Genomic DNA, 15,586 nt, shown 5'->3' on the forward strand with positions numbered 1-15,586 from the left:
TCACACACACACACACACACACACACACACGCACACGCAATCATACCCCTCATAAAGATGGAAATGATAAAAAAGAAATATATAAAGCGTAAGACTGTAAAAGTGCATTTACGTGTTTACTGAAGCGGATTCCCAAGTGACGCAGGTGCTGGGAGACTAACATGGCTAAGCAAAAGCTAACATTATCCTAACGATTTATCATGTGTCTATATTTGATACGAAAACCTGACGAGAGATATAATGTAGAAAGCGGGGAAAATGCAACTTGACATGAATTTACTATATGACAATTGGGAAAATATATATATATATATATATATATATATATATATATATATATATATATATATATATATATATATATATATATATATATATATATATATGAAACAGAATATGATATTACAAGCGGAAAAATACACCATCCCATGAAAAATATTGTGTAGAATGGATTTCAAAAACAATTAATTTCATTCTCTCGTTTCACGTAGACGTTGCGTTTCCATCTCCTCTTCTGCACACTGCCCTGAAACCTACTCTTTCTCTCTCATTTTATAGTCTTTTCCTTCTCCCTGCCCTTTTCGTCACCCTAAGCCACTCTGCTTTCCCCACTCTTCTCTCCCCCTTCCTTACTCTCTCCCCTCTCCCCGTCACCTGCAGGTTTGGAACATAAAAGTCGTGTCGTAAATCTCTTCTCTTATCTCTTCCTACCCGTCATTTTCTCTCATTTCGTTTCTCCCACAGTGACCCCTTTGCCACCCTTTAACTTTCTCTCTCTCTGTCGCTCTCTTTGCTTATCTTTCCTTCATATCTTTTCATTTATTTATATTTTATTGTCTTGTTTTTGGGTGATATTCAATTACTCTCTCTCTCTCTCTCTCTCTCTCTCTCTCTCTCTCTCTCTCTCTCTCTCTCTCTCTCTCTCTCTCTCGTCATTTGTCTTTTCTCACGTTGATTTTCCTTGTCCACCATATACTTCTTCCCTCACCTATTTGCTCAGATGCTTCCTTCCCTAAGCGTCCTTCCTTCTCCACGTCTGTTACACCTTTCTCCTCCTCCGTCCGCCAGCAATCCTCTGTTCAAAACTTGCATTACTGTCCCTGTTCCCTCTCGGCTTTGTCCTCTTCCCTTCTCGTAAACTCCCCAACTCTCCGACCTGTCTAACATTCTTGGCTCCCTTGTCGAGTATTCCTGTCCATCCTTTCCCTCCCTCGCTCTCGCTTCCCCTCCTAGTCTGGCACTACTCTACACTCTTCCTTTCTCTCTTTCTCTCTCTTCTCTCTTTCTCTCTCCTCTTCCCTCTGTTGCTGTCCTCTTTGTCTATTTCTTGCCCCTCCCATCAAAAACGAGTCCCAGGTTTTCTCTTGCCTTTTCCAGAGCCTTTTCCCTCTCTCTACGTAATCCCCTTACTTTCCTCTCTTTTCTACGTCTCTCCTATCTCCTCTCATAAAAGCCACATTACTACCCACTTTTCTTTCCTTCCCCAAACCCTATTTCGCCAGATTCCCATTTATCCCACCTTTCTTATCCCTCATATCATCCTTTAGTTTTTTCTCCCTTTTCTTTGTTCCTGGGACTTTATTCTAGATTTCTGTGAGTTCTCTATCTCTTGCATTCCTTGTTCACCACGAATGAGGCAAGATTGAAGCATACTAGCTAAGAAATAGACAAGGAGGTGAAAAATACAAGCAAGTACAGGCTTTTAATGCTAAACCAGCTAAACTTTCTTTTATTTCCACTTTTCTTTTACACTCCTTCCTGCCCTTCTTACTTGTTTCACTTATTCATCTTATGTTTACCCCTCTGGTAACGTGCTCCCTTTCTTACTTTCTCTTCCCTGATTCAATTTACGTTGTCTGTGTTCTCATATTCATCATTATCCCTCTTTTTGCGGAGGGTAGAGGTGAAGAAGGAAGGTCATTGCACGAGATTATTATAGGAAAGTGTAGCAATTACTGAATGTTCTACTTTGCTACTGAAATCTTTGTCACGCACAAGCTACTCCTCTGCCTTTTTTTTTTAAACTAATTTCAGTGGCTTTTTTTTTCTCGTTCTCCGTCTCCGTCCATATTCTTGTAAATTCTTTGTCATTTCAATTAGCCTTTGTAATAATTTTTCTTCATCTCCTCCTGCTCCACCTTCACGCTAACTCTCTCATTCACTTTCTGCTCCACTTTCATATTAACTTTCCCAATGCCTCCAGTTATATATATATATATATATATATATATATATATATATATATATATATATATATATATATATATATATATATATATATATATATATATTATCCTCACTTTTCTCCTGTTCCACAATTCTACAATTTCCTTTATAACATCTTACACTGGCTTTTTTTTTCTTCACCAGCCCCTATAAAAACCTCTACACCATTCACTATCTGCCCCTAATCATCGTCTTTTTTTTTCACCTACCATATCACTCCTTCAGCATATCCTTCATAACCTATCTTCTTCATCTCCTGTTTCCTTTCTCCTAACTCATCCTCCTACTTCTTCGCCTTCTGCTGCAGGTTTGGGAGGCAGAGTCCGGGCTGCTGATGGTCAACACTTCTAGTTCTAGCCCAGTATTTGCCGCGCGCCCCCTTGAACCCGGCAGGACCTACAAAGCATCAGTGGCTTCGTACAACAGCCGAGGCCGCGCTACCCCCAGCCGGCTCCTCTTTCTCACTCTGAAAGAAGCTGAGATGCATAAAAGTAAGCACATTTTTCTTTGAGTTTCGGGTATATACTTTTTCGTCCTAGTTTATTTGGTTTCGGTGTTTGTTTTTTTCTTTTAGTTTAGTTTTTCTTTTCTTTTCATGTGTTGTGTGTGTGTGTGTATGTGTGTGTGTGTGTGTGTGTGTGTGTGTGTGTGTGTGTGTGTGTGTGTGTTTTAAGGGGCTGGGATGGGGTGCAGAATAGCGCGCTTTATTTTTACGTTTGTGTTATATTTCCGTGTGTGTGTGTGTGTGTGTGTGTGTGTGTGTGTGTGTGTGTGTGTGTGTGTGTGTGTGTGTGTGTGTGTGTGTGTGTGTGTGTGTGTGTGTATTTGTTATTTTATGGCATTTTTCTTTGCCTATCTTTTTCCTCGCTTTTTTCCTTGTATTTTTGTGTGTATTTATGTTTTCTTAGTAATACATTTTTTTCAGTTTTCTTCTCGCTTTTAATCTAATTTTCTGCATTGTCATTTACGCATTTATTTTCTTGTTATGTCCAGGTTTACTTCACAGGAACGTATTTTTCTTTCCATCATTCCCTTCATCTCTCAATCTAATTCTTCCTTATCCTTCTCCATTACATCTTTACCTATCTAGTTTCCTCATACTGCTACTAATCTGTCTCCAATCTGTCACTCCACGTCTCTATTTCACAAATCCCTTCACATACATATATAACACAAAACCTCCTACACCTTTTTCCTGCTCCTCTTCATTCTCTGCACCAACACACAACTACACTCTCTGGTTTTCTCTCTATTCCATCTCTCCATTCCTACTAATCCCTTCACATATTTTATACCACACAACTTCTCTATTTTTTCTCCTCTGCTTCATTTTCTGCACTAACACACTACTATTGTTTGGTTATCTCAGCATTATCCCTGTCTCCATTTCACTCATCCCTTCACACACATACTCACAAACTCCACCATTTTCTTCCTTATTCCCTGCATCAACACGCAACTTTCTCTGATATCCCGTGCACTCAACTCGTCTCCTTTTCTTCACATATTCCTTCATCCTTTTCCTCTCTCTCTCTCTCTCATTCTCTGCACCAACACACTACTTTTGTCTGGTCTCCTCTGCACCGAACACTCAAAACCTCATCGCCACAACTTAACGCCTCACTTCACTGCTCAATTTCTCCCTTTCCTCCTCCGCAGGCCTGCCGTCGATGGTGGAGCCCTCGCCACTCGTGCTGATCCTCGGAGTGATTACCGGCGTGTTGGTAGTAGTGGGCGCCCTCCTGCTGGCGGTGTGGCTCGTAAAGGAGAGAAGAAGCCACGGTCATCATGATTCCGCCACAGTCACCCAAATCGTTTTGAAAGACAACAACCCGGATCTATTGAGTGAGTGTCTTTAGGGTGAAGTTTCCAGGGTGTTGTGGTAATGTTCGTAGTGGTGGTGGTGGTGGTGGTGGTGGTAGTGGTTGGTGTTGGATAATTATGATATTTTTAGGACTTGGAGTGGGGATTAAGATATCGACCTTATTGTTGATGTGATAGTAGTAGTAGTAGTAGTAGTAGTAGTAGTAGTAGTAGGAGTAGTAGTAGTAATAGCTGTAGTAGTAGTGATAGTAGTAGCAGGATTATAAGTAGTAGTAGCAGTAGTAGTAGTAATAGTAGTAGTGGTAGTAGTATTAGTAGTAGTAGCAATAGTAGTAGTAGTAAGAACAGTTGTTGTTGTTGTTGTTTTGCGTGTTGCAGTTGTTATTAACAGCTCTAGAATTTTTTGAACGGTGTAAAAATATCGTCACATTTCAAGGTTATTTTTTTTTTTATTTGCAACCATTCTTTTTCCTGCAGTTTCTTTCTTGCTTTTTTTGTCACTCTCTCTTTAGGATGGTGCTGTTGTTTCCTTTTTTTATTACTTACTACGCTATTTCGCCTCCACCGGGATTTAGACCACGCCCTTTTACGTCTCTCTCTCTCTCTCTCTCTCTCTCTCTCTCTCTCTCTCTCTCTCTCTCTCTCTCTCTCTCTCTCTCTCTCTCTCTCTCTCTCTCTCTCTCTCTCTCTCTCTCTCTCTCTCTGTACCCATCAATGTCTGACCGAATATTTGTTAATGTTTCTATTCATTTATTTTCTTTTTTTTCCCCGTTTAAACTGTATTTTTTCCTTAGCCATAAAATTTTGGTTTTGTAATCTGTTTTCTTTTCTGTCTTCCACCTTTTCCTTTCATGTAATGGTAAGAATTCTTTTTTCTCATTCTTGTTGTTTGAATTTTCGGCCCTACGGAAAGACTTGTGGGTATCTTTAGACATTTTTTTCTGCCTGTCATGTTCCGACTGGCAGGTGACGTATGTAATTCGACCACCCTCGTATGGAAAAAAAAAAAAAAAGGATAAAACCCCAAAAGCAGAGAGAGAAAAAAAAAGCTTTCCCGGCCACCTGCTGCCACCGTCATAGTCGTATTTCCTCCGTATCTTTTTTTTTTTCATATTCTATTTTGACTTTATTTTGAGTGTGGTGCCTGCCTGCAGATTGTTTTTATGTTTTTAGCTTCACGGCGCTATGTCTGTGTGAAGCTTTGTCCAGTAATATTTTATTCATTTACTTTTTGAGTGATTAAATGTTTATTCATAGTATATTGGTTTAGATGTACCGCTGTTGTGCTATTGTTACAGCAGCACCACTAACGACAATAAGACCAAGAACAGCGTAAAAATATGAATAACAACAAGTGCTACTACTGTTAATACTACTACGATTATTATTACTACTACTGTTGCTGCTACCACTACCTCTTCCAGAGAGAGAGAGAGAGAGAGAGAGAGAGAGAGAGAGAGAGAGAGAGATATCGAGCAATATGGCACTTCCTCACTTTCAATAACATTTTCCGATTCTAGTGATTTCCTGCATTACGTTCTTTCCACGAATATATGAAAAACACACACACACTCTCTCTCTCTCTCTCTCTCTCTCTCTCTCTCTCTCTCTCTCTCTCTCTCTCTCTCTCTCTCTCGTGTTTCCTCACATCGAGAAAGAAAATAGCAACAAACAAGCATCATCGACGTCTCGTAACTAGTGTGGAAAACAAAGAATTGGGAAAAATATGAGAAAGGTTTCATATGCTCGTATTTTCGTCTTCATCCTTGATCCAGCTCTCCGTCCCAGTTAATCAGGAGTTGTGGATCATTAAAGCAAGACCTCCTGCGCTCCCTCACATGTAGTGGGGACGAAGAAATGATAGGAAACCCTGGATGCTCATCTCTCTGTAGCAAAGAGACAGTACGAAGTTTTGAGGTGTGATGGAATGTAAGTTGGCTACGAAAGAAGGCCAGGAAGACTGCAAAGTTAATGAGTGATGAAAATTAATTAAGGAATGATCGTAAAAGGTGTAACTTTCAAATTAATATGATTCTAGTCGTATATGGGTATTTGTTTAGAGGTAGAGTGCTAGAGAGAGAGAGAGAGAGAGAGAGAGAGAGAGAGAGAGAGAGAGAGAGTACTAGTTTTGCATAAATCATAAAACATATCAGAAACGACTGAAAAGACTGCCACATCATTGAGCTCTCTCTCTCTCTCTCTCTCTCTCTCTCTCTCTCTCTCTCTCTCTCTCTCTGATGCCTTTGCCCTGAACTCTTACATAAAAAAAAGAGAGATATCACTCTGTTACCTCACAAGAACATCAGTGTTGCAAGAGCTAAAAGAACACTGGATAATTACACCTAATAATATTCTAATAATATTCAAACCCAATAGTCCTACGTGATGCATTAAATATTACTACGAGGGCATTGCCGCGAGTGTCGCCACCCACGACTTTGTGTCGAGAGTTTGTGCTGAAACAGGTTTCTATACCTCGAGAATATATTACCCTTAGTTCTTTCAGGTCAGCCTCCCACACAAGCCTCTGATATCTGCTTCATTTCACGGAGCATTGTTGTAAATCAAATAGGGGCCTTTGCATTGCATTGCACATCAGATGAAAAACGATTAAATGCTTTAGAATCATGCCATGGTTAAATTATTAAGAAATTGAGACATTGAGGATAAATGGCAGTGTTACCTTGATAGTTTGTGTGAATATTAGTAAACATTTTCTTCTTTCTTTGGTGAAATGTTTGTTGTTGTTGTTTTTTTTTCATTGTTTTTTTCATTGTTTTTCTTTCATTGTTTCATTGAATTTATTTTTTTTTCTATATCGACTTGGCGCAGCACTTACAATGCGAATAATGATGAATATTATACTAGAATTATTAGTATAATATTATTATTAATCTTGTTGTTGCTCATACGATCATGATAATAACTATTAATATTATTATGATTATTACTTAGTTTTATTTATTCTTTTTTTTGTTGTTACTATTATATATATATATGTATATATATATATATATATATATATATATATATATATATATATATATATATATATATATATATATATATATATATATATATATATATATATATATATATATATATATATAATATATATATTATCATTATCTTTATTACTGTTATCAAGTTGTAAAAGCAGTAGTAGTAGTAGTAGCAAGAGCAATAGTGTTAGTAGTATTCTTTCTTTTATGGTTATAGTTTATCGCTCCAATGATTATACTTGAAGAGTATGGGAAGGTCTGTCCAGCTTCCACCCATTAGCGTCGCAGGCAATTTCATTTATAGTGGTACCCATATTAGGCCCATATCACCACCCAAGCTTATCTTTGCACCTCCACCTAGAATCTTGGTATCATGGTGATATGTAGGTAACTTTAAATCACTCGACAAATGACAAAGTTTCAAGACGGCAAGTGGTGAGATTCGAACCCTACGCATGGACGACTGCCAGATTCCTCGCTCACCACCTTATCCACTACGCCGCCGCCTCCCTAGTAGTAGTAGTAGTAGTAGTAATAGTAGTAACAGCAATAGTAGTAGTAGTAGTAGTAGTAGCAGTAGTAGTAGTAGTAGTAGTAGTAGTAGTAGTAGTAGTAGTAGTAGTAGTAGTAGTAGTAGTAGTAGTAGTAGTAGTAGTAGTTGTTGTTGTTGTTGTTGTTGTTGTTGTTGTTGATGTTGATGTTGATGTTGTAATGCCCAGGAATGTGTCAATGAAGTGTCGCTGATATCACATTTCCATGATTTTACTGTTCTGTTCCAGTCACGTATTTGTCTTTATTCATGTTATACATCATGAACTGATGTCAGTATAATGTTTAGTGTGATGCATTGCCTTCCTTCTCCTTGTTGTACATTCCTCCGTAGATTGGATTACTGGTCGTCCGTCCTGGTTTTCTATCTACTTCTTTACTCCTTGACACTTCACGACATAACTTCCCTTCCTGGCTATCTATTTCACACCTCTGTCTCTCAGTTTCTCTGCTCCTCTACTCCTTTTCCTTTCTCTCCCTGTCTGTTTGGGCTCCTAATCATGTCTTCTACCTCTGTCTCTCTGTTTCTATGCTCCTCTACTTTTTTTACTTTCTCTTCCTGTTTTCTTGAACTTCTGGTCGTGTTTTCTATACCGCTGTCTCTCTGTCTGTCTGCTTCTGTCTCCTGTTTCATTTGCCATCTCCACTTACCTCGTTGGACTACTGGCCATGTCTCCCACTTCTCAGCCTCTGCTCCTCTATTCCTCCGCACGCCTCGTCATACCTTCTTTTCTTGCTTTCTTAAGTCTTCTCTGTTCCTTTGCTTCCCTGCTTCTCTAGTCTTTGTTACGCCTCGTTTTGCCTACTGTTTAAATTTTTGGTCTCCCGGTCGTCTGTTCCATCTCTCTGCACGTTTCTTTAGTCCTTGTTACGTCTTGTCTTGCCTTTCTTCTTGCCTTTTTCTATTCTTTCTTCAGCCACGTGTGAACAAAATTAATGTAAGAAATTATTCAAACTAGCACTTTCATCACACTTGAACAACAAGAAGTTACCAACGTATTTCACCTTTTCTCCTTCTCTTCCTCCTCTTCCTTCTCCTCCTCCATGCTTCAACCCGACTCATTTATTGCATTTTCTCCTACATCACCCATTCTTCATCTCTTCTTCACCACCTCACTTGTGATTCATTGCCTTCATGCCTCTTATTTCTTGGTTTTCTCATTCCATACTTCTTATTCTACGTCATCTGTGTGTGTGTGTGTGTGTGTGTGTGTGTGTGTGTGTGTGTGTGTGTGTGTGTGTGTGTGTGTGTGTGTGTGTGTGTGTGTGTGTGTGTGTGTGTGTGTGTGTGTTTGTCTACGCGCACCTGCAAGTCTGTGTATGTTATGTGTCTGCAATCACACACACACACACACACACACACACACACACACACACACACACACACACACACACACACACACACACACACACACACACACACACACACACACACACACACACACACACACACACACACACACACACACACACACACACACACACACACACACACACACACACACACACACACACACACACACCCGGTAGCTCAGTGGTTAGAGCGCTGGCTTTACAAGCCAGAGGACCGGGGTTCGATTCCCCGGCCGGGTGGAGATATTTGGGTGTGTCTCCTTTCACATGTAGCCCCTGTTCACCTAGCAGTGAGTAGGTACGGGATGTAAATCGAGGAGTTGTGACCTTGTTGTTCCGGTGTGTGGTGTGTGCCTGGTCTCAGGCCTATCCGAAAATCGGAAATAATGAGCTCTGAGCTCGTTCCGTAGGGTAACGTCTGGCTGTCTCGTCAGAGACTGCAGCAAATCAAACAGTGAAACACACACACACACACACACACACACTCTCTCTCTCTCTCTCTCTCTCTCTCTCTCTCTCTCTCTCTCTCTCTCTCTCTCTCTCTCTCTCTCTCTCTCTCTCTCTCTAACCCCCTTCTTCTCTCAGGAAACATACACCCACAGAAACAAACATTTTCTCCCCTCATATTTTTCTGCTCATATTTCCTCAACACGCCTCACTCACACCTTCCCTTGGTCTGCACTCTCCTGGCAGGTGTGGAGGCTCCGGAGGAAGGTGTGGGCGTGAGGGTGAACGGCTCGGTGAAGGCAGCTCAGTATGCCCCTCCCAGCAGCGGCGGCGCCCAAGAGGTATGTTATGCAAGGTCAATACACCAGGTTAGTACACCTTTACGGGCACGTGGGCGTAAATATCGCTCAGTTACAGTCTCGTCCTCTTCTCTTCCTCTGCTGCTGCTGCTTTTTCTAGGTAGTGTGATGGTGTGTTTGATGGTGGTGGTGGCAGTGGTGGTGGTGGTAGTGGGGTAGGGGGTGATAGGTATGTGTGAAGGGAAGGAGGGTGAGAGGAGAAACGAGGCAGGGAAAGTAGTTGTGAATGTGTGTGTGTGTGTGTGTGTGTGTGTGTGTGTGTGTGTGTGTGTGTGTGTGTGTGTGTAGTGAAGTACCTTTATGTTGTTTGTATGTTTTTTTTATAGATGCAGGAAGATATTTGCCCCTTGCTGAGTGATTTTTTTCTTGTGTTTATTATTTATTTATACATTTTTATTTTATATTTTCATTCATTTTTATTTTGTATATCTATTCATTTAATTAATTTATTTTTTTTATTTAATTTTTGTGTGTGTGCCTGATATGCAGTGTTGGACAGGTATTTATATTGTTCTCTTATTGTTACAGTTCTTATTCTTGTTCCTTCTCTCATATCATGAACTTGACTGAGCAGAGTTATTCATTCACTCGTATTTATATGTAGGTGGTAATTATTTATTTAGTATTTTTCTTTTATTCTTGCGTGTCTATATCTGTCTGTCTCCCTGTTTTTCTGTCTGTCTGTCTGTTTGTCAATTTTCACTCATTCTGACATTCACTTCCCGTCTCTTGATGCAGTTTTTGTATTCTGCAATGAGACTGGATGGAACAGAAGTACAGTTTCCTTCCATCCGAAGCTGTTGAAGCGTTTGGCCATGTTAAGTGGAAAGAAGGAGGGCGAGATGGGATGGGGAGAAACAGGAAGGGAGGGACCTGCAGTAGAGCGGCAGGGTTGGAGAGAGAAGGGGAGAGAGGGAGGGAGAGCGGATAGTGTAGGTTTGAAAAATTCATGTGGGATGCCCAGCTGAAGTGTATTCCGTCGATGTCGTCTCTCTCTCTCTCTCTCTCTCTCTCTCTCTCTCTCTCTCTCTCTCTCTCTCTCTCTCTCTCTCTCTCTCTCTCTCTCTCTCTCTCTCTTTCTCTTTCTCTTTCTCTTGCACGACTTGACTGTGTCCGTGTGTGAAAGTTTGAGTGTGTGAGTGTGATTGAGTGGATTACTTGGTGTTTCTTTGTTACATTACACTGCGTTGGATAATTGGTATTTCACAGATGCTCTCTTCACACACACACACACACACACACACACACGCCCGGTAGCTCAGTGGTTAGAGCGCTGGCTTCACAAGCCAGAGGACCGGGCTTCGATTCCCCGGCCGGGTGGAGATATTTGGGTGTGTCTCCTATCACGTGTAGCCCCTGTTCACCTAGCAGTGAGTAGGTACGGGATGTAAATCGAGGAGTTGTGACCTTGTTGTCCCGGTGTGTGTTGTGTGCCTGGTCTCAGGCCTATCCGATGATCGGAAATAATGAGCTCTGAGCTCGTTCCGTATGGTAACGTCTGGCTGTCTCGTCAGAGACTGCAGCAGGTCAAACAAACAAACAGTGCAACAGTGAAACACACACACACACAGTATAGATTTTGCAAGCGAAACAGCTGATATCACCTACATGTTTTTTTTTTTTTCCATTCTTCTTTCCTGGAATTCATCCTACACACTACACAATTCTCTCGACTCACACAGAAGTCTTTTATATAAACCTCACTCACCAGCACCTTTATTACTCGTACAAACTCTTCTTTTATTTCTGACATGGTGTTATATGAGTCTGATATTGTGATGCAAGTCGGTTAATCCTGTCACAGTTCTTGCTACTGTCATTCTATCTTCCCATCATCCTTATTAACATCACTAACAATCATGCCATATGTTCCCTGTAGCTGCTCTTGTGCTACTAACCCACTAACACCATTCGTCCAGCAGGTGGCCAGTTATCAGAGGTATGAAGAAGATGCAACCTCCCTCTACGGTTCCTCATCTCCCGAGGCCACTGAAAGAACACGACTCACCACCTCCTCCAACACCTCTGCCTCTAAAGGAGGGGGAGGAGCGGCTGCTGTGACAGGAAGAGGCGGGGGAAGTCTCGGAGTTAACCTTCTGCGAGGTGGTCTCGGTGGAAGCGGCGGAGCAGTGGTGGGAGGAGGGGCCGCTGCGTCTCTGCCAATCGTGGAAGCAGGCGAGCAGGACCTGAGAAGACAGACTACTGTCAGGCTGTTCATGAGCGGCAGCCCCGAGGTGTCCTTCTGAAGGTTTGCGAGATAACACCTCCCAGTTCTCCGTAGCCCAGATACTCTATACTAATAAATTCCGAGGCTCCGAACGCCTCGAAGCTCTTTGAGATTTGCACTGTAGCTTGATGTCCTTTTACGCCCAAATCGAGTTTAGTTTTAGGTAAAGAGTTCTCCGAAGCCTCATTAAAGCCGGAAGATTTAAATGAAAGTACATCATAATTAATCCTCCGAAGCTAATGAAAAAAGAAAAAAAAATATGTAGCGATGTGGATGTAAAAAATTGAAACTGCTGTCTCTGGACAATAAACCAAAGCATAAAAAAATAGAACTCCATTGGGGCTGTGACTTCAATGGAGCGCAAATCCTCGACCTCTGTGAAACGCGCAATTTACGTGTTGTGGAGCAGGAAAGAGACGGTCCTCGAAGCCGCTTAGGAAACAGAAAAACTCCTAATAACCAAAGGCAGCGGAAAAGAATTCATAAGTGAAAGTTAACAGTGATTGGCGAAAGAGAGTGGCTGGATTCTCGCCCAGGCTTGCAGCGCACAGAAAGCAAGAGGAAATATGCACACTTTCGTACATAGTGGGCGCGAAGTACGATGTGCCGTGAGGAGAAAAACAATGAGCATACCGTCACATGCGACCGACGCGGAAGTGAAGGAAAGGGAACAAAACGAAAAGGGAAAGCAAGAAGATGGATATGAAAGGCGAGGTGAGGACGATGCTGGCACAGATTACATAAAGACAGTGACTGGATGGAAAAGCGAACGTAAAGAGAAATGTGACGAAATCCTGTGGAAGGACACGGTAACTCGCCAAGAATCAGAATCGAAAAGCTGAGAGAGGAAAGAGGAACAGGAAGAAAGAAACATAGCACTGCAGTTCCTCCTTTTTTTTCTTTTTCCTTGACCATTACAGAGTCTGGACTTGTTTTCGAAACCCTGGTCTCTCAAGGACTTAGTGTTGTTTTTTTCTTTCTTTCACTCTTTTTTGTTTCACCTTATTTTGTATTTTCCCTTTTCTCTGTATCCTCAGCGTTTTCTTGGGCGAACGCGTTTCCTGTGCAGAATGTGCGGGTGCGTATGTTGCGTCTGTTGTCCAAATACGAAGATGATTGAGTTATAACGTTCCTCGTCTGGGTTTGATGGCCTTTGATACTGCAGCAGCCTTGCCCCGAGACCAAGCAAGGGGGGAGATGAAAACACGAAAAAAGTGCACAGTACGAAAGAAGTAAACCACCATAGAGTAAAGTGAGCGTGGAAGGAGAACAGCAATGTTTTTAACTCTAATTCTCATTTGATGAGAAAGGAAACTCACAGTAATGGTATTTTACTAATGTTGAAGGAATTTCACGGTGTCATTAAGGTAAAGTGTGTTAATCAGGCGGCGTCTCAGGTACTGTAAAGGATCTCACTAATAAGGTACGTCAGGTGCTCATGACGAGCAGGTACGTGAAGGTTACCTGGATGAAATTGTATGTTAAAGGAGGAGCTATTAGTTTCGGCGTCAGGAAGTAAGGCTTCACTCTTTTAAAATTGGATGTTTCTTGATTCGTTTGTATTTGTATATACGTGGTATGTGTGTGTGTGTGTGTGTGTGTGTGTGTGTGTGTGTGTGTGTGTGTGTGTGTGTGTGTGTGTGTGTGTGTGAGCACAGAATGAAAATCAAAGTAGGTACTACCTTCGACATTTTCTTGTATCTTATACTCGTACCTTTTCGGTCTCATTTCCATTTTTTACTATTCTTAGTAATTATTTTTGTTCCCTCACGTGCAGGTAACTACTGAGCAAGCCTGTCACTTAATGCATATCAACTTACTACATATCAACACTTGTAATAATGATAACAAATATGAATAATTGTAATTACAAATATGAAGAAACTAATAAATGCTGATATTAAGTTCATTAATTCATAATGAAATAAATATATATAGAGAAAAAAAATACTGGATTGAAACATAACTAATAATTCAAACTGTCATTTCATTGTAATTACTTCCTTATGATCCAATTTATTTCCTTGCCCGTGTCACCAAAGAGCGAATGAGCGCGTTATCCACATCCCTCACATCCTCCCCAGCTGAGGTCAATCCAAACAGTCATGATTATGTGTCAAAACAAATCGCGCTACGGTGTCAGAAAGTTGTAATTAGAAGAGAAAGGAATGGACCGAGCGATACTTTCAGAAGAGAGAGAGAGAGAGAGAGAGAGAGAGAGAGAGAGAGAGAGAGAGAGAGAGAGAGAGAGAGAGAGAGAGAGAGAGAGAGAGAGAGAGAGAGAGAGAGAGAGAGAGAATGTTACACCGTCATATCCATCTCATATTACTGTTGTATAAGATAAAAAAAAAAGAGTTACATGTATAAAAATCAAAGAAAAACAGTGAGATAGACGATATAATAGAAAAAAAAGCACTAGAGAGACAGACAGAGAGAGAGAGAGAGAGAGAGAGAGAGAGAGAGAGAGAGAGAGAGAGATGGTCAGAGTGGCAGCCAAGGAGGGAAGCCTCGGGAAGGGTAGTGGAGATAAATGAAGTAAGAGGGAGAGTTAGTGTGGGCTAACTTTATGTACCACAAGGACACAAGTCATACCCGCTATTAGGCAGATTGACTCATAACTCACAGGTGAAGGATGGGGAGTGCGGGCAACAGCAGGAGGAGGAGGAGGAGGAGGAGGAGGAGGAGGAGGAGGAGGAGGAGGAGGAGGAAGAGGAAGAGGAGGAGGAGAGGAACAAGTAGATGAACAGTGACTAAATAAGTGTAGCAGAACGAGATATAGGAGGAAAAATAAATGGGAGAGCGGAAACGAAAACAATTGTAGGATAATCAAGATCGGAGGAGAGGGAATAAAAATGGAGAAATGGAAGAAAAGGAAATCAATAAAAGCGTGGAAGACGTGAAAATGAAGACGAAAATAGGTGGAGAATGAAAAATAGAAAAAGGGAGGAAAAGAAATTCAGAATTGTTAGAGAAGGAGGAGGAGGAAAAGAAATGAGAATGGGAGGGAAACGTAACACAAGAAAGAGAAGAGAAGATGAAAAAAAAAGCGAAAGAAGAGGAAGAGAAGAAAGACTCCAGGAGAACGAAAAGGAGACGGAAAAAAAATGTGAAGAAAAGCGAGCAGAGAGAAAATCATTAAAAAATTGGAGGAGGAAAAAAAAATGTGAATAGGCAAGAGGAAAAGCGCGAACGGAGACGAGAAGAAAAATATTAGATGAAATAAGTAAAGTGATGAAGGAGAAAGAGAAAGAGGAGGAACAGGATCAGGATAAGATAAAAAAGAAATAGGAAGAATGAGAAACCAAAGTAGGAAAGAAATGTTGAGATGTTACTGAATAATATCGAAATGCAAGATGAAAATACATGGTGTAAAACTATTCCACTAGACATGATATTAGGTAGACAGCCATTGTGTGTGCAATGTAAAACTGTAAGCAAAAGAGGATATATTACTACGAAGGTGATATTAACGTTGAGACAAAATTAATAAAATTATGTCAAACAAAAGGCAGGGTTAGATGTACAGCAAAATTGGTGGAAATAATTGTGTACAAAGGGTTGAACTACAGTATTTACATGGAAAAGAGAGAACAGAAGGA

At 40.9% G+C, this 15,586-nt stretch overlaps 1 protein-coding gene and 1 non-coding gene across 4 annotated transcripts in view; both read left to right on the top strand.

Annotated features, from left to right (window-relative positions):
- The window catches only part of LOC123505018 (hemicentin-1-like), a 579,315-nt gene extending 565,701 nt beyond the window's left edge, over positions 1-13,614 (top strand). For 2 of the 3 annotated variants that reach the window (XM_045256028.1, XM_045256029.1), the window contains exons 14-17: positions 2,534-2,717; positions 3,886-4,071; positions 9,648-9,742; positions 11,680-13,614. In XM_045256028.1, coding sequence (XP_045111963.1) covers positions 2,534-2,717; positions 3,886-4,071; positions 9,648-9,742; positions 11,680-12,006 — 792 coding nt within the window. In that variant the 3' untranslated portion in view covers positions 12,007-13,614. The remainder of the gene's footprint in view (positions 1-2,533; positions 2,718-3,885; positions 4,072-9,647; positions 9,743-11,679) is intronic. The other variant, XM_045256030.1, reaches the window with a different exon arrangement.
- On the top strand, positions 9,122-9,195 carry Trnav-uac. Its single transcript has one exon. It is a non-coding gene; the product is annotated as a tRNA-Val (tRNA).
- Positions 13,615-15,586: the final 1,972 nt, after the last annotated feature.

Source organism: Portunus trituberculatus, chromosome 17 (genome assembly GCF_017591435.1).
Source record: "Portunus trituberculatus isolate SZX2019 chromosome 17, ASM1759143v1, whole genome shotgun sequence".
Classification (NCBI taxonomy): Eukaryota; Metazoa; Arthropoda; class Malacostraca; order Decapoda; family Portunidae; genus Portunus; species Portunus trituberculatus.